The sequence below is a fragment of the Carcharodon carcharias genome, chromosome 5, assembly GCF_017639515.1.
Source record: "Carcharodon carcharias isolate sCarCar2 chromosome 5, sCarCar2.pri, whole genome shotgun sequence".
Classification (NCBI taxonomy): domain Eukaryota; kingdom Metazoa; phylum Chordata; class Chondrichthyes; order Lamniformes; family Lamnidae; genus Carcharodon; species Carcharodon carcharias.
The window spans coordinates 66,692,560-66,711,661 of NC_054471.1; the positions used below are offsets into that span (position 1 = coordinate 66,692,560).

General features: G+C 40.4%; 1 protein-coding gene across 8 annotated transcripts in view; it reads right to left on the bottom strand.

The window, feature by feature from the left end:
- The window catches only part of rngtt (RNA guanylyltransferase and 5'-phosphatase), a 399,787-nt gene that overhangs the window by 143,665 nt on the left and 237,020 nt on the right, over positions 1-19,102 (bottom strand). For 6 of the 8 annotated variants that reach the window (XR_005942954.1, XM_041187200.1, XM_041187205.1 and 3 more), the window contains one exon: positions 11,253-11,291. The exons of the other annotated variants lie outside the window; for them this stretch is intronic. Coding sequence is in view for 5 of the 6 variants with exons in the window: in XM_041187200.1 (XP_041043134.1) it covers positions 11,253-11,291 (39 nt within the window). In the remaining variant the exon portion in view is untranslated. The remainder of the gene's footprint in view (positions 1-11,252; positions 11,292-19,102) is intronic. 8 annotated transcript variants of the gene reach the window in all.

Consider the following 19,102-nt stretch of genomic DNA (forward strand, 5'->3'; position numbering starts at 1 on the left):
AAAAAATTGAAGGCACAAAACAGACAGATGCCTGACCATAAGCTTGCAGAAACAAAAAAAAGGAATAACAACAATGGAAAGAAAAAGCCAGTTGATGGTATGCAGGCAGGCTGTAAATACAGAATTATCCAATTGAGCAGATTGTAAATATGGAATAATTACCTTACCAGCAAAGTAAACATAGAATGATGAATTAACTAACAAGCAAAATAAATATTTAATAACTAATTATTTGTTAATCTATTAGTAAAAGAGAGAGAGAGAATGAACTATATAGGCACAGAGGGGAAGAGGGCCACGGGCAAGCATGGAGGAAGGACATGAACCAGGTTACTGGAGGGGGCAGTTAGGATGTGGGATAGCAAGTATTTGGATAATTTTTGAATAATGATGAGGGTTTACATTCTGAAGATCAGCTTTTGGTTGAATATGGCAATGATTCTACTTCAGCCCAGATGAGTGGCATGGAGAGGGATGAACAAGCAGAGTTCACAGCAGGAGCCAAAAACTAAGGCTTTTAACTTCCTGATGTTGATTGAGAGGCAACTTTTACTCTCTCGCAAACAGCACTAGTTTTTTTTTATTCATTCCTGGGATGTGGGCAGCACTGGCAGGGTCAGCATTTATTGCCCATCCCTAATTGCCCTTGGGAAGGTGATGGTGAGCCACAGCCTTGAACCACTGCAATCCTTATGGTGTAGTTACACTCACAGTGTGGTTAGGGAGGGAGCTCCAGGGTTGGACCCAGTGACAATGAAGGAACAGCAATACAATTCCAAGTCCTTGGCTAGAGCTAAGGAACAAAAAAGGTGTAATTACTTGTAGAAAAGATGTAGAGCAGCAACTTTGCAAGGAAGTTACAAAGACATGCTAAAATTATGCAGTAATTATATGGATATATTCTGGGATGGTAATACAGGTCGAATATCCTTTTTCTGTAAATCTAAAAACCGAACACATTCAAAACCGCACTTTCTTGAACCTCATTGACCTTTAGCACAGGAAGTCCGAGACCCAGTCGACACGACCCAATCTTTAGCGTGGGAAGCCAAGTAGTTAGTCTGCACTGTTTACCTTGCGGTTTTTCTTTGCACTGTTTACCTTGCAAGCCCTCTCCTACAAGCAGAATCACAGATGGCGCCACAGGTGGGAACTTATTACAGGTATCCTGTATTTATTATTATGATACATCTTACTTTTATAATCATTTTATTTACTTTAGACTATAGCTAACCCTGGCTTTGGCCATTGTAATGTAAGTATACCTAGGCCTATATGCGATATCCGAAACCAAAATGATCTGAAATTCAAAATACAATTGGCGGCAAGGGTTTTGGATAAAGGGTACTGGACCTGTAGTGTAAAAAGCAGAGAGGCAAGAGTTCCTAGGGTGTATTCAGGAGAATTTTCCACAGCAGTATGTTTCCAGTCCAACAAGAAAGGAAGCATTGCTGGATGTGTTACTTGGGAATGGGGTAGGCAAGTGGATCGAGTATCAGTAGCTGCATATTTAAGGGACAGTGATCACGATATCATAAGGTTTAGGTTGGCTAAAGAAAAGGGCAAGGGGAAATCTAGAGTAAGGATAATTAACTGGGGAAAGCAAACTTCACTGCGTCAGAATGGACCTGACCCAGATAAATTGGAATCAAAGGTTAGCAGGCAGAACTGTAACTTATCAATGGGCTGCTTTTAAAGAAGAGATAGTTCAAGTACATTCAAGGCATATTTCAAAAAAGGGGAAAGCTAGGGCAAACAAATCCAGGGCTCCGTGGTGACGAGGTACAGATTAAAATGAAGTTGAAAAAGTGTGCTTTTGACAGATGTCAAGTGGAATATACAAATGAGAACAAGGTTGAATTTGGAAGATTCAGAGGGGAATTAAAAAAGCAAGTAAGAGAAACAAAGAGAAAGTATGAGAAGAGGCTGGCAGCTAACCTAAAAGGGAGTCCAAAAGTATTCTACAGGCATGTGAATAGTATGAGAGAGACAAATCTGCAGGTGTTCATTTCTTAATATGATAAGACTAAAATAGTTTTCAAACAAAGCTGCACTTAACTCAGACCATTGGCAGAACGTTTTTTTTTTCCAATTTCATACAATTTGGTTGGCTTAATTTAGGACAACTTAAACAAGCTAAATCCAGCACCACACATTAAACTTAGATGTACATCAATCACTTTGGGAAGAATATTAGCAGCCAAACATATATCTTTGGCACAGTCTTCTCCTGGAACTTTTTCTAAATCTGCTCAAATGGGAATACAAGATTAATTATTATTTGCTGAACCATGCTATCAGAATTCTTTGATTGGAGGAGGAAAAGAGGAGGACTGGGGCCAATTAGGAACCAAAAAGGGGATTAATTTATAGGTGCAGAGAGCATAGCTGAGGTATTAAATGAATACTTTGCATCTGTCTTTACCAAAGATGATGATGCTGCCCAAGTCATTGTGGAAGAGGAGGTAGTTCAGACACTTAAAGGGCTTAAAATTGATAAGGTAGAGGTATTGGACAGGCTATCTGGGCTTAAAGCACCAGGACCGCATGAGATGCATCCAAGGGTACCTAGAGGAGTGACAGTGGAAATTACGGGAGGCACTGGTCATAATTTTTCAGTCTTCCTTAGACTCTAGAGTGGTGCCAGATGACTGGAAAATTGCAAACATTCACCCTTGTTCAAAAAAGGGTATAAAGATAAACCTAGCAACTACATGCCAGTCAGTTTAACCTTGGCGGTGGGGAAGCTTTTAGAAATGATAATTCTGGGCAACATTAATAGTCACTTCCATGAATGCAGGTTAATTACGGAAAGCCAGCACGGATTTATGAAGGGAAAATTGTGTTTAATTAGCTTGCTTGAGTTTTTTGATGAGATAACTGAGAGGGTTGATGAGGGTAATGTGGTGTACATGGACTTACAAAAGGAATTTGATAAAGTGCCGCTATGAATTATAGCTCATAGAACAAAAGAGATAGCAGCAACATGGATACAAAATTGACTGAGTGACAGGAAACAAAGTGTGGTGGTGAATGCTTGTTTTCCAGACTGAAGGAATGTTTATAGTGAAGTTCCCCAGGGATTGGTGTTAGGACCTCTGCTCTTCCTGATATATATTATTGACCTAGACCTTGGTATACAGGACACAATTTCAAAATTTGTGGATGATACAAAACTTGAAAGCATTGTGAACCATGGATACTGTAGAACTTCAGAAAGACAGAGAGGTTGGTGGAATGGATGGATAAGTGGCAGATGAAATTTAATACACACAAGTGCGAAGTTATTTATTTTGGTAGGAAGAACATGGGGAGACAATATAAAATAAAGGCTACAATTCCTAAGTGGGTGCAGGGGCAAAGGGACCTGGGTGTATATATGTATAAATCATTGAAGGTGGCAGGACAGGTTGAAAGAGTGGCTAATAAAGCGTGCAGCATCCTGGGCTTTATCAATAGGGGCATAGAATACAAAAGTAAGGAAGTTATGTTAAACCTGTTTAAAATGCTGATCAGCCTGAATTAGAGTACTGCATCCAGTTCTGGGCAACACGCTTTAGGAAGGATGTGAAAGTATTATAGAGGATACATTCACGAGAATGGTTTCATGGATGTGAAACTTCAGTTACATAAATACATTGGAGAAGTTGGGGCTGTTTTCCTTGGAAAAGTGAAGGTTGAAAGGAGATTTGATAGAAGTATTCAAAATCATGAGGGGTCTGGACAACGTAGATAGAGAGAAACTGTTCCCATTGATGGGAGGATCGAGAACCAGAGGCGACAGATTTAAGGTGATTGGCGACATAAGGCAAATCTTTTTCATGTGAGTGGTTAGGATCTGGAATGCACTGCCTGAAAATGTGGTGGAAGCGGGGTCAATTGAGGCTTTCAAAAGGAAATTGGATTATTATCTGAAAAGGGGCTACAGGGAAAAGGCAGGGGAGTGGGCACTAGGTGAATTTCTCCTTCTGAGGGCCAGCATGGACAGAACAGATTGAATGAATTCTTTTTTCTGTGCTATGGTGTGTGACTTAGAGGGAAACTTGTAGGTGGTGACGTTCCCATGGATCTGCTGCACTTGTCATTCTAGGTGGTAGAAGTTGCAAGTTTGGAAGGTGTTGCCAAAGGAGCCATGATGAGTTGTTGTGTTGGATCCAGTAGATGGTACATATTGCTGCCACTGTGTGCCTGTAGTGGAGGGAGTGAATGTTTAAGGTGGTGAACGGGGTGTACAGTATGTCTCAGAAACAAATGCTGGAAAGAAACATTGAAGGAGTTTTCTGCTGGAGTGAGTTATGTAAGTTCTTGAATTAGTCAAAGGAATAAACTATTGTAACCATCATGATCGTCACATTCGTAAATATATTATTTAGGCACATGTAGAGCACTGAATAAAGCGTAGGAGATACAACTTTGTAGATGCTCATTTCTTGATATTTCAAGATTAAAATATCTTTCAACCAAAGCTGCACTTGACTCAGACCATTGCCAGAATGTTATTTTCCAATTTCATGCAATTTGGTTGGTTTAATTTAGGACAACTCAAACAAGCTAAATCAAGCACCACACATTAAACCTAGATATACATCAATAACTTTGGGAAGAACATTAGAAGCAAAGCATCTATCTATGGTGCAGCCTTCTCCTGGAACTTTTTTTAAAGCTGCTGCAATAGGAACATAAAATTAATTGATATTTCCTGAACCATGCTATCAGAATACTTTGATCTGTCACTACCTCAAAATAATGTCTGCAAATTATTCTATGCATTCAACAATCACCAAAGTCAATCTTGTGAGACATAACATGCCCTTTTAGAATTGTTTCAACTTTTGTCAGATACTAATTTTTATTTGAAAGCATGTGTCACATTTCATTTAATATGCGGTGAAGCTGTACAATTGGCAGTCTTTGCAGTAGTGATAAATCACAATAGTGTAACTTAAAATCTCAGCATGCTGAATATTAATTTTGTGTTGTTTGTTGTTTATGAGGTTAAAACGTGAAGAAATGATATTGGTCACAGATCTCACAGATATTTCAGATTTATAAACATGCCCTGCTCCAAGACCCTATAAAAATAAATAAAAGGAAACAAATTCATTTCTGTGTGTCCTGACAATTCAATTAGTTCTTCTGAGTGGAAAGAAATGAAGCAAGTCTGAAGCCACTGTGCAGCAGTTCGGTAGTTGTGTTCAACTATGTATGCATGCAAACAGAGATCTCCCTGACTACCACTCCCTGTCCCACCACCCCCCCACTCTGGCAATGCAAGGGGACTATATAACTGTAGCTCCCTTCTTCCATGACTGCTCCAAAGAAATAAAAGACAACATAAAAATATTTATTAGGCTAGCAGTTTATTCATTTGTTCAGGTTAGAGCTGCATCACGTACAGTTCATATGTTACAGCATCCACTTTGTTTACATCAATTATATACAAAATCTTTACCCTATCTTCCCTGCAAGACAAAAAGCAGCAAAAAGAAATGGAAAGAGATAACTGTGCAACTATTTCAATGTAAGGTCAATATTCACCACCCAAAAATCGAAATAATTACAAAAATTGGGAACTCTAGGAAATATTTGAAATGTATTGCCATTCCCTGAAGAAGTCCATCATTTAAAATCTTCAGGCTCCTCCTGGTCTTGCCCTTTTCTTCACTGTACACTTTGCTTAGCATTGCATAATATTTACAGCACAGAAACAAGCAGTCTATGGCAGTGTTTATGCCCCAGGAATACTTCCTCTCATCCTACTTCATCCAACTCCATCAACATAGCTTTTCTATTCTTTTCTCCCTCACGTGTTTATCTATCTTTCCCTGAAATGCTTCTATGATACCCATCTCAACTACAACTTGTCTAGCAAATTTCATATTTTAACTGCTCTCTGGGTAAAGAAGTTTTACCTGCATTCCCTATTGGATTTATTAGTGACTATCTTATATTTATGGCCTCTGGTTTTAGTCTCACCCATGAGTGGAAAAGTCTTCTCCATGTCTATTCGATCAAACTGTTTCATAATCTTGAAGGCCTCCATCAGATCACATCCTAAGTCTTCTCTTTGCTACTTTCTAGAGAAGTTTGCACCCAAAATGCATACATACAACAGAATCTGGAGAAATAGCTTGCTAGTTGAAGCATTAACTGTAACAAATCAAAGCGTTTAGGTACAGTGTTTCCCTGTTATGAGGTGTGAACATTACTGGCAAGGCCAGCATTTGTTGAAAAAACACAATCTTTCTTCCCACCACCGTCCCCTCCCCCCACCCCATCCCCACTAGGGCCATCTGTCACTTGTTCATGTTATTCTTTCTAGAGTGTTTACCCTTGTCCTGTTTTACCACATTCTGCTTTGACCTTAATGCCACCATCAGCACCTCCTTTAGCCAGTACCATGACCATTAACACCCCTTTGTCCTTTTGTCATGGCATCTTTGTCAATCTCCTTCGCCTCCACCTATCGCTGGCCTTCTATTCGGCTTCACCTGCTCCAGCCCCCTTTAAACAGTATAAATTTCATCACACTTTTACTTCTCTTTAGTGCCGAAAGTCATATGGACTCGAAACATTAACTCTGTCTTTCTCTCCACAGGTGCTGTTAGACCTGCTGAGTTTTTCCAGCATTTTCTGTTTTTGTTTCAGATTTCCAGCATCTGCAGTATTTTGCTTTTAGCCAGCATTTGTTCCCCAGTCCTAATTGCCCATGAGAAGGCTTGCTGGACTTTTTCAGAGGGCAATTAAGAATCAACCACGTTACTGTGGGTCTGGAGCTACATGGAGGCCAGACTATGTAAGAGCAGCAGACTTCCTTCCCTAAAGGACATTAGTGAACCGGAAAACAATACTGAAAGAGGTTGAGAGAGTTAAGGATCTTGATAATGCTGTATACAGATTCATTAAAGGTTCAAAGAAACTAATATGAACACACAAATGAGGAGCAGTAGGCCTTTCGGCCCCGTGAGCCTCCACCATTCAATAAGATCATGGCTGATTGCAACCTCAACTCCACATTCTGCCTACCCCCAATAACCAGCACCCCCGTTTTTCAAGAATATCTACCTTAGTCTCAAAAATATTCAGACCCTGCTTCTACTGCCTTTTGAGGAAGAGAGCTCCGAAGACTCTCAACCCTCAGATAAGACAACCCGCCCATTCAAGTTATTAGTCTAGTAAACCCTCTCTGAACTGTTTCCAATACATTTACATTTTTCCTGAAATAAGGTTACCAATACAGTACAGTACTCCAGATGTGGTCTCACCAATGCCCCGTGTAAGTAAAGCATAACCTCTCTACTTCTGTATTCAATTCCCCTCTTAATAAACAATAACATTCTATTAGCTTTCCTAATTATCTGCTGTACCTGCATACTAACCTTTTATGATTCATGTACTATGACACCTAGATCCTTCTGCACCCTCTCACCATTTAGATAACAAGCTTCTTTTTTATTCTTCCTGCCAAAATAAACAATTTCACATTTTCCTTCATGTGCCAGATCTTTGCCCACTCACTTATCTATCTATATCCCCTTGTAGCCTCCTTATGTCCTCTTCACAGCTTACTTTCCTACCTACCTTTGTATCTTCAGCAACTTTAGCAACTGTATCTTTGGTACCTTCATCCAAGTCACTTATGTGTCTATCTAACTCAGCCATAAAAATATTCAATGACCTTTATTGCAAGGCAGGTTGGTGCTTGAAGGGACAAGTAGATGAGTTGTTTAGAGGTTTGTGTGCTCTCTCCAATGCCTTGACTTTGTAGTGGCATGTTCCTGAAGTCTCTCGATGTGCTTGGTGCCTTCCCAAATGAGCTTTCTCCATTTTGATTGGTCACAAGCCAGGGTATCCCATGAGTTGGAGGGGGTATTTGACCTCTTCAAGGATGCTGAGGACATCCCTGAAGCGTTTTTGCTGTTCTCCTGGGAGCCTCCTGCCATAGCTGAGTTCAGAATACAGATGTTGCTTCAGGAGTCTGCTGTCAAGCAAACAAACAAGATGCCCTGCCCAGGGGAACTGTTTTTAAGTGATTAGTGCCTCAATATTGGGCATGTTGGCTTGGGAGAGAACTGCTGTCTTTCTTGCCACAGTATTTGAAAAATCTTGCAAAGGCACTGCTAGTGACACCTCTCCAGTTCTTTGAGGTGTCTGTAGGTTGTCCAACTCTCTGAAGCATATAAGAGGGAGAGATCACTGCTGCCTGGTAAACTACGACCTTAGTCTCAAGTTTGAGATCCTGATTATGAGCCCTATCTTAGCCTTACAGGCTCTCCCATAGTGAAGACATTGGTCATCAGCCCAGAGAGGAGTGGCTCCAGCAGCTGCCCACGTTTTCCATCTCTTTCACCGTTCTGTCTCAGCTCTCAGTGGCTGCTCTTGCCAACTGGAACTTTTTGACACCATTTTTGAATGATGGATCGCCATTTTGATTACGATTGGACATTCTGCTTTCCTTGCATTGATGTTAATAGAGCAGACCCTCATGAACGCTTTGAAACAGTTCCTTTGGCTCCCATGTGAACGGATTCCCTGGTGTAGCTCTGAGTGGAGCACCTGTTTGGGCAGTCAATCAGGAATTCAGATATGTTCCATCCATTTCAGTTGATGTAAGATGATCATGGTCTTTATATTTGGCATGTCTGCATTCTAAAGGAAGCTCGTGTTTGTTCCCTTGATTTTCTCACTTGACTCGCAAACCCTTCTAAGACAGCCTTGATGCTCCTCCATGGCTTCAATATGACATCTTTAAGTTGTCCAAGCTTCAGTTGAAAAACGTGGGAGAACCACAACCCAACAGACTTTTGAGTTTATCAATGGGACTGATGCCATGATAGTTGAAAAATCAAATACCTAATTTACCATGGGTGAGCCAGCACATTGGATTCAGTGGTGTATCTCCTCGTCAATATCAGCTTTTTTTTGGAATAGATAGCTTCCAAGATATGGGAAGTGAGGAACAATTTCTAATACTTCACCATGAATCTCAATTGAAGGCTTTGGGCTTGATACAGTTGGTGTAGGTTGGTAGAGGACATTGGTCTTCTTGGTGTTCAGGACAAGTTTCATGCTCTCTTAGGGCTTTGATGAATACTTGACTACCTGTTGTAATTCTTCTTCAAAGTAAGCACTAACTTTGTATTATCAGCATACTGTAGTTCTATGACAGAAGAGGTTTTGTCTTGGTTGTGGTTTATGGCTGGTTGAAGTTGAAGAGTTTACCAAGGGTGCAGTAAGTTATTATTGGAGAAGCCTGTTAGCAGTCCATTGCAGCACTGCTGCAAGAAAGGTTGAGAATAGTGTTGGTGCACCATTTGTTACCTGTTCTGACAGGGAAGGGGTCTGTAGTGGAGCCATTGTATGGTATTGTTATTTGCATATTGTCATGTAGAAGACAGATGATGTTGTGAACTTAGCTGAGTATCCACATCACTTCCAAAAGACAGTTCAATTCACTGAGTTGAAAGGCTTTTATGGGGTCAAAGAAAGCCATGTACAAAGGGGTGTTCTTCTCTCTGCACTTTTCCTGAAGTTGGCGTGCTATGAAGATTATGTCAATTGTTCTGCTGGCGGATCGGAAGTCACACTGGAACTCCAAAAGGGCCTCCTCTGCAATTCGCAAGAGGCAATTAAAAAGCAACCTACAGTCGAGAGCAATGCCATGTCCCTGCAGTTGCTACAGTTCGACATCCCTCCTTTTTTGAAGACTGTGATCATCAAGGTATCTCTAAGGTTGCTTGGAATTTCTTCATTCTGACAGAGCTTCACAAATTGGGCCTGTATCCAAGAGTTCAATATGTCCCTTTCATGTTTTATAACTTCCGCGGGGATATTGTCAAGACCAGAAGCTTTGCTTTCTTTTGATGGCAATTATCAATTCATCGAGAGTTGGATCGCTATATAGCTCAGGGTAGGGTCAAACTGTTGGTCCCAGAAGTCACATTGGGGGTCATGAGTTCCCCATCCACCAAGGCAGCAAAGGTGACTGTGGAGAGGAGACTGCAAGTCTGGTGACTATGGTTGGAGAGCCCTAGGCCTACTGGATTGATGCTGAACAGCAAGGGGTGGACAGTGAAACCAAAGTGCCCTTTAACATCAGAAACTACTTTTAGCAAGGGGGCCCAGAACATCTGTGCACTGACTTGGTACAGACGGAGATCAACAAGCATAAATCAATTACTGAATGAGTGGGAGAAAAACTGGAAAGTCACAGGGCTGAGCCAAGATGGTGAGTGGAGGCTTCAATCTATACTATGGTTCTGCTCCTGTTCTATAGGCTCCGTACTCCGAGCTGACAACTCTACTTTGCAGGCACCACCAACTGGACCAAAAGGACAAAAGGGTGAGAGGAGCCGATGAGTGCGTGTGGGGATGAGAGTGGTTGGGAAGAGGGGCTGCTGAGTGAGTGAGTGAATGAGTTCATGAGTGAGGGGAGAGTGGCTGGGAAGAGAAGCTGCTGAATGAGTTGAGTGAGTTGAGGGTGGGAGGAAATTGTGAAAGGAGCTGCTGAGTGAATGATTGAGTGGGGGAGAGGAAGTTAATGAATAGGGGCTGCTGGATGAGCAGGTTGTGGGGAAGAGAAGTTGGGAAGAGGAACTGCTGTGAGGGTTTTTTTTAAAAATCAATTTACTGGATGTGGGCAATCGTTGGCTAGGCCAGCATTTATGCCCATCCCGAATTGCCCTCGAGAAGGTGGTGGTAAGGCTGCCTTCATGAACCACTGCAGTCCATGTGGTGTAGGTACATCCACAGCGCTATCAGGCAGGGAGTTCCAGGATTTTGACGCAGCAACAGTGAAGGAACGGCGATATATTTCCAAGTCAGGATGGTGAGTGGGTGGGGGAGGGGTTGGAGAAGAAGGGCTGCTGAGTGAGTCATTGAGTTGGGAGAGGGAGGGGCTTGTAAAAGGAGCTGCTGAGTGAGTGCTTGAGTTGGGGGGGGGGTGGTTAGGAGTTTAAGGAAGAGGGGCTGCTGAATGAATGGCTAGGGGAAGGGAAGTTGAGAAGAGGGGCTGCTGTGAGCGAGTAGGGGAGGGGTTTGGGAAGAAGGGCTGCTGAGTGAGTGAGTTGGGGAGGAGGGTTGGGAAGAGGGGCGTACGCGCATGTGTGTGTGCATGCATATGTATGGGGCTGACAAGAGTGGTGAGAAGCATTGGGAAAAGGGGCTGCACTGGAACTGGGATGTGTAGTTTGGGGAGAGGGGCTGATTACAATGTGTGTGGGGGGCAGGGAGAGAAGAGGGGTTTCACTAACCTTCCAATCACTAAGGAATAAGGAGAGCTTGGCAGAAACCTAAATGAATACACAAAATAACATTTTTACAAAGTACTTTACAACACAGATGTTCATGTTTATATCATGTATTGTATGTTGATTTATGAAACACAATTTAATGATTACATACTATATGTTACTAGGATGCTTTATTGCTGTTTTGCTTTTGTTGGTGTCGGGGGGGTGGTCACATTAATTTTCATTTGTTAAGATGGGGTCGCATTGGAAAACAGTTTGGGAAGCACTGGTTTAGCTCACTTCTGATTGCATGTTGTGGGAGGTTCTCCAATGGGTACATGTCCACCATGGCACTCTGACTGAGTAGTTCTGCAAAGTGGTCTTTCCAGCAGGTGGTGAAACGGTCCATGTCTTCAAGGAGACTCTTGCCATCTTTGAGTCAAAGATCTTGGTAGTACTTTGTACTAATGTAGAGCTAACTAATAGCTAAAACTAAAGGAATTAGGCTTTATCAATAGAACCACTCAGTATAAATCAAAGGACAGAACTTTGACACCACACAGGTGATTGGTCAGACTGTGTCTAGAGTACAGTGCTTCCCTCCCATGGTGAGTGATATAGTGACCTTGGAAAAGATCCAGAGAGCTAAAAGAATAAATCCTAGCTTATACGATCTATCTATTTACTTTAAAGCTGTAGATTTAGCAGTGGCTCAATAGAGATTTATAAAATAATGAAAGACTGGAATTTTGCCTTACTGATGAATTATCCCAGCTATAAATAGATTGTGGATGACCAGGGTACAAGTTTGGTCAGACCATATCTAGAATACAGTACCCAGCTTTGCTTCCCTCCCATGGTGGGTGATATAGTGACCTTGGAAAAGATCCAGAGTGCAAAAAGAATAAATCCTAGCTTATATGATCTATCTATTTCCTTTGGAGCTGTAGATTTAGGAGTGGCTCAATAGATTTATAAAATAATGAAAGACTGGAATTTTGCCTTACTGATGAATTATCCCAGCTATAAATAGGTTGTGGATGGCTGGGGATACAAGTTTAATCTGTATAAGAGTCAGATAGGCTAGACAATTAGGTGGTTCTTGTTTTTGAGAGAATTGCGAGCCACAGGAATGTATCATAGGCTGATGTGGAGGATTCAGATTCTCTGCATGCCTTCAAGAGAGAGCTAGACCAGTTCCTGACATACAGAAGCCAAGTGTTTTTATTAACAGGTATTTTATTCCATATGACCTCCTGGACTTATTTTTGAAGACTTGTTTTATTTCACAATTAATGAGTGGTGGCTGACAGTATATGTTAAATGCTATTTTTTAAGAATCTACTTTATTTTAATTATGACACTTTGAATAGCTCATTTAGGTAAGTTGCAGAGGTGGAATACAGTCTTTGTGGGCACAGAATGGCAAGAGCAAGATGGGAGAAACTCTGATCGATCTTACTGATTGTGAGATTTAGTACTGCATTCAATTAAGTGTACAGACAAGATAATTTGCCCTGCAGTTTCCATTTGCAAATGAAATTGCACTACATCACTGTGCTTTGTCCAGTTAATGAAACTTATTGCGTGGGAAGGTTTCTCTTAAAAAATGATATCCGCATTTAGAATTAAATTACTTCACCAAAAAGAACAAATGTCAGCCACCGGGTTTATTAACCTTCAAACCAATACAATATGGCAAAGAAAAACTTCAATAATCATTGTCAATTTACCACTACTACAAAACACAAATTTTGGATAAATGTGATATACCACAGCTGCAGTTTTACTTGTTTAGTATCAGCAATATTAAAATTACATGTAACATTTGCAGTGAAGGGACACTTGTGACATGCTCGAGTTCTGGATTGATGCCTATGTGATTTTCTACAGTGAGTGCAGAGTTCTTGTGTCATAAAACTACCATTTTTTTCATTGTGGTTTATTGTAAAGAGGGTTTATGAGTGTGAATGTGTATGGTTCTGTCTGTGATTTAATTGAATTGGAGTCAGATAGGCTGTAACGTTGAAATTATCAAAAGTTAGGCATTTGAAATGCAAATGAGCAAACATGGATGAGGACAGCATGTAAGATGTGAAGGTAATTTGCATTTTTAGTTAAGTGAAGGGGTTGTTTAAGTTTCAAAGGGATGATATGTTTACAACTAACAAGATAAGCAAGGCCAAACAGTATGTTTATTTTTCCCAAAGGTATTGACCATATTTGCAACATGAAAGATTTTTATATTATGGGAAAAGTAAATTTCCAAAGATACATAAAACAATGGAATTTATAGATTAAAGAGAAGGAAACATATATAAAAAAGGATAGAGGGTTATGTTGGGGGGTCATGTAAGATCTAAAACAACTGTGTAAAACAGCCTTGGGAAAAAAGCCTCTAGCCACTTTTGCAGAAGTCTGCTGTGTCCAGTAACCAAAATTAGAGAAAGGCCTTTAGAATTCCACTGTTGTGAGGGTGCTGTGGTAAATTTGCTGAATTGTCTATTTAAATTTAAAATGTATTTTGGACTGTTGCCTTAAAGAGGGTGTGTAGTTGGAAGTCAGGCTAGTTAGGAATTTTGGGAGTTGTTACAGTATTAACTATAATCCTATGTATGTGCTTGAAATTTCTTTTGTTAATAAACATTTTAATTTAATTTTTTAAATCTCTAAAGGCGCTAGTGGACACATTACTTCTGAATTCACTGCATAAATCTTCTCATAATAAATACAAATTACAAAATTGTTGTGATAGCGTGGGCAAGTTTCCCTTGTGGCACACATCACCTGCCATGTCATAACACTTCCATTGGCTCAAATATTTCAAAGTGGTTTTGAGGCATAAAAACAAGGATGCTCTGTTGTTCAACTCCTGGTCTACACCGAGTTATTTCAATGCAGTGCAAATAGCTTCAGGAGAAAATTCAGAACAAAAAAGAAAATATGATATATAATGTATGGATGCACGTCCTTCATTTCACAGAGAAATATGTGGAGCTTAACTGTAAAACGAAATAAATAAAACATGGCTAAACTATGAGACAAAATATCTGATAGAGATACAAAACCACTGATCGTCAAATATTACTTTTCAAATTCTAAAGATTATAGGTTCAATGTCCAAGGTTTCCAGAACACTGAACCTGCTAAAGCAATGATGATCTTTGCCCCACAGGAGTACCGAATTGTAAAATAGATTCAGACTTAACAAACAAACATCATCAAAATGTAAAGCTCCCAAACTACAAGCAGAGGTCTATAGGGAAATATGAACTCCGAGAAAAACACAATATTGCTACAAGCTCAAAAATAAATCTGGAAAATAGAAGCAACACTTGTCTCCTTTGAAGTATTAATCTCAAGGTCTTCAGCACTAGACTATATCAGGCACCACCACCTGGTGGAGAGCAACCAGGCAAGGAAGAATTCCATGGTTCCCTATGTGCAAAAGTCCTGTACACAATGGTCCAGATCTTTGGATCCCAACTGCAGCAATATGGAGATGATCACTGTTTCTGAGGGTTGCAATGACATTTGAAGTTCTGGGAAGCTGATTTACACTGGAACCAGGAACTCCCAATATCTCAGAAATGGCTCCGTGGGAGCTCTCACTGATGGTCCCCAGGACCTGTAAGCCGGCAAATTTGGACAGCTTGCCCCATACTTACCCTGCTTTTTACACTGATTTCCTTAGTGCTATGCTCTTGAGCAGGCTTTAAGTACATCAGGTGGAGTGTCAAAGCACTCTAGCACAATGACAACCCAGACATAGCTGATCCCAGCTCCTGACACTGCTCACCCCAAGGCTTGCCACTGCGCCCTCCCCAACATTCCTCAATCCCTCCTGATACTGCTCAGACCCCATTCCCCTGACATGCTCAGACCCATCCAGACACTGCTCAGCCCCCCTCCCGACAATGCTCACCCTGTCTTCTGATACTGCTCATAACCTGCCTGACACTGCTCACTCCCTCATCCAATACCGCTTAATCCCCCTCCTAATATTGCTCGTCCTCTCTCCTAACACTGCTCACCCTGCCTCCCGACACTGTTCAACCTCCTTCCTCCCCCAACCCAGAAACACCTCAACCCTCTTCCGATGCTGCTCAGCCCTCAACCACAACTATGCTCACCCCTTCCCAGAATCCCTGTCTCCTTAGTTAGGCTGATGTTGGAACAGAATCAGGGTTGTCAGGAGAGCGAGGATGAGCATGGTCAAGGAGGGGATTGAGCATTTTTGGGGGGGCTGGTTGGTGCGCATTGTCGTGGGTGCACAGGAGGTTGAGCATAGTTGATGGTGCGGGGTGAGCATGGTTGGGGGGAGGTGAGCAATGTGGGGGTGAGCTGTGTCAGAGGGTACAGAGGGTGAGCTGTGTAGGGGGTGTGAGCAGTATCAGGGTGCGGGGTAGTAGGTGAGCAAAGTTGTAGGGGATGCTAAGCAGTGTCAGGGGGTGTTACAGGGACATTTAAAAACCATGCAAGTCAATGAACTGAAGACAAACCTCAAGGGACGTGTTTTCAATTCATGATGGAAAAAGGGGGGCATGGCTCTGCTGTCGTTGTGCATCGCCACTGGGTCTCCTCAGTCTTGGGAAACCAAACTGGATCCAGGTCAAGAAGATCCTAAGACTCCAGCGTAAAAAAGGGGCAGTTTTAAACTTGGCCAGTGGCTCTTATTCCACCACTGACTAGAAGATATGGGCCAATGAAAGTTATCATTTATTCTCAAAGCTTGCTTTACAGAAATATTATCATTTGGGCATGTCCACACCTCCATCACAATTAAATTTCATTGGGTATGGGTATCCAGGGTTACAAATCAAAGTGTGGATAAATGGATTTGAGGTACATCAGCCTCAATCTAATTGAATGATAGAGCAGGCTTGTGGGGACTGAAAGACCTATTCCTATTTCTGTGTTCCTATGAAGCAGATGTCTGTGCAGGATAAGAAAAAAGGTACTTTGGAATCCCTGCCACAGAATGTTCTTAGGATACGATTAATAAATAATAAACTGGTTTGCCTCTAACATCTTTTAAAAAGAATTGTTATTTTAAGTTTACTGGTTGAAGAGGTACCAAATTCAATATATGTGGAGATTTGATTGCTCTACAGAGAGCCTTATAGACTCACTGGGCCAAATGGCCTCCTTCTCTGCCCTAATGACTCGGCTGCACAACAGTTCTTAAGGAAACAAACATACAAGAGGGCAACAGTACTTCATACTGAAGAATGACTAATGATGTTAGAAACTATTAATAGAATACATAGTAAGGGTTTACCCATGTCCCTTATAAAAGCAGTGTCATTTTATAGAACATTAAGTACATTATTGTCACTTCTAATTTTGATATTTTATAAGTAAGAGAAACATAGTCTCCTCTACAACTACAGTTGCCAGTTTCAATTCTGTTTCATACAGAAATAACCATTCACATTAATGGACAATAATTTTAACAACAAAATATAAAATTTTCTGAAATAAAAACCAGACAATGCTAAAAATACTCAGCAGGTCTGGCAGCATCAGTGGAGTACAAAACTGATTTAGTGTTTCAGGTCTCTGACCTTTCATCAGAAACTAATTTTACTCTACAGCCTACAGTCTGTATGCCAGAAGGTAGTAGCATACCCAATGGCTGAAGAAAATTCAAACATTGGTGTGCAAACATCCTACAGTGTAATGCACTGGTTGATTGACTGTATTGGGATCATAAGCTGTGTGCAGTACATCACAAGAATACATTCTGTATTTAGGAACTTTACACAGATTAATCAAAATTTGTAACGTTTGCTTGGAATAGCAATGATATTTATGAAACACCACGAAAACTATGGTGGACATAATAGTATTTCAAAAGCATTTAAAGTTTAAAACTTAAAATTTGTAATTCATCTTCGTGATCATTATCTTATACTCACTATCTTCTGAGCATTTTCGTTTTGACTAAGCTGTAGACCCATCCACAGGTCCCTTCTAGTACTGTTCGATGAATCCAAAAAAAAAATTCAGGAGAAAATTATTCACCCAGAAAGGGGTTAGAATGTGGAATTTGCTACCACATGGGATGGTTGATGCAAATAACATGGGTGATTTTAAAGGGAAAGCTAATTAAGTACATGATAGAGAAAGAAATACAAGGATATGTTGATAGGGCTAGACAAAGTAGAGTAGAAGTTTATGTGAAATACGAACAGCAGCTGTTGACAACGGGCAGGATACAGACTGTACCTAACGAGCCTGTGCTTGCAAAACTCAAAATACAGTATCTAACATTAGATGTGGTCTCCCGATTGGACAACATTTGCTAAATAATCTTCAGTGTGCTAAGTATTACACTGACAACCAATCTATGATCGTCAGTTGGGCTTGCATTTGCATGTATTGGAAGCTACATATATTAATACACAGGGCCCTGTTCTTTGCAGACAGAAAGAACATGTACATACATTGTGCCTGTATCAGCTAAACAAAATAAGTGAAAGGCATTTGCTGACTCATTCCTCAGGGCAATGCCTTGACCTATCAGGGTCATGCTACCTGGTTTAAATTTCAAACCGTGCTTAGCAGTTAAATGTGAGTCACCATCACTGGAGCATTCTCCATGGCAATGCCACTTGCCAACCAATCGGCACTCTCTTCACATACAGTATAAATTGTTGTTTTCCTCTTGTATTGGTAATCTTGATTAGTGCAAAATGAAAGCTTAGACATGTATCTTTCTTCAGCAATACTCAAGTTCTGTACTACCAAATGACTAAAGTTAGATGTGGGATTTCAATGTGTGGGAAACAGCAGGTGCAAGTGTATATCCTGATATATGATGCAACGTTGTGTTTTCACCCAAAATATATAGTACTGCCACCACTGTACTTTGTATTTCATTAAAATATTCAAAAAGAAATTGTATTGCAATTCCTTTTAAATAATTTCCATATTAGTTAATATTTCCATGCATTTAAGACAATTGCTTGTAACTATCCAGATTATATTTCCAGGTATAATTTTCAAGTTCAAACAGTTGCTTTCAATGGAGAAATTAAAAGGGGGGCAAGATCCAAAGTAAAAGTGGTTTATTTTCACAAGTCATTGCTGAAAAAATATATGTTTGAAGCCTCTGCAGATGAGTTTGAAATGTGTGCTAAATGGATTGAGCGAGCTGTGATCACATGCCTATATATTTGAAACATTATTAGATTACCCTTTGTACATCATAATGGTAATACTGTTAGAGTGCTTCTGTTTTCTGAAAAACCCATCTATAAAAACATCAAAAACAATAATCTATTTTAAACCAGATTATGAGTCATGAAAAGAAGGAACCAGTTAGAACCAGATGGTTTTCAAATCAGTTGTTTATTCTAGCATTTGGAGGCAAAGGATTTCTTATGAGTGAAACTAATGTTGCATAAATCACAATTCATAGAATCAAAGAATGGTGACAGCAAAGGAGGCCATCATTCGACCCCTCATTTCTGTGCCAGCTCTCTGGAAGAGCAACTCACTATTCGAGTCTAATTCAGGATGGGTCATTTTCTAAATAGTTTTCATGAAAAGATTAAATAATAATTACATACTTTGCTCATTATATTTCCACAAACACGTTTAATTATTTCAGCTGATTATTTCCATTGCACTCTAACAATGATTTTAGTGGGGCTAGCCAGTAAAAATCTGGTCTATGTTTAATCTTTCATACATCCAAAGAGAATGACATTACACCATGCAACTGCAGTTAATTTAGTGAGCTTTTTACTTCAAATAGGGCAACTGTTAATCATATGAGCAAATTACTAAAAAGATACAGCATCCAGATTCTGATAAAGTTTGCTTTCAATTATTCGATATCGTGCAAAATGTTAATAGTAACC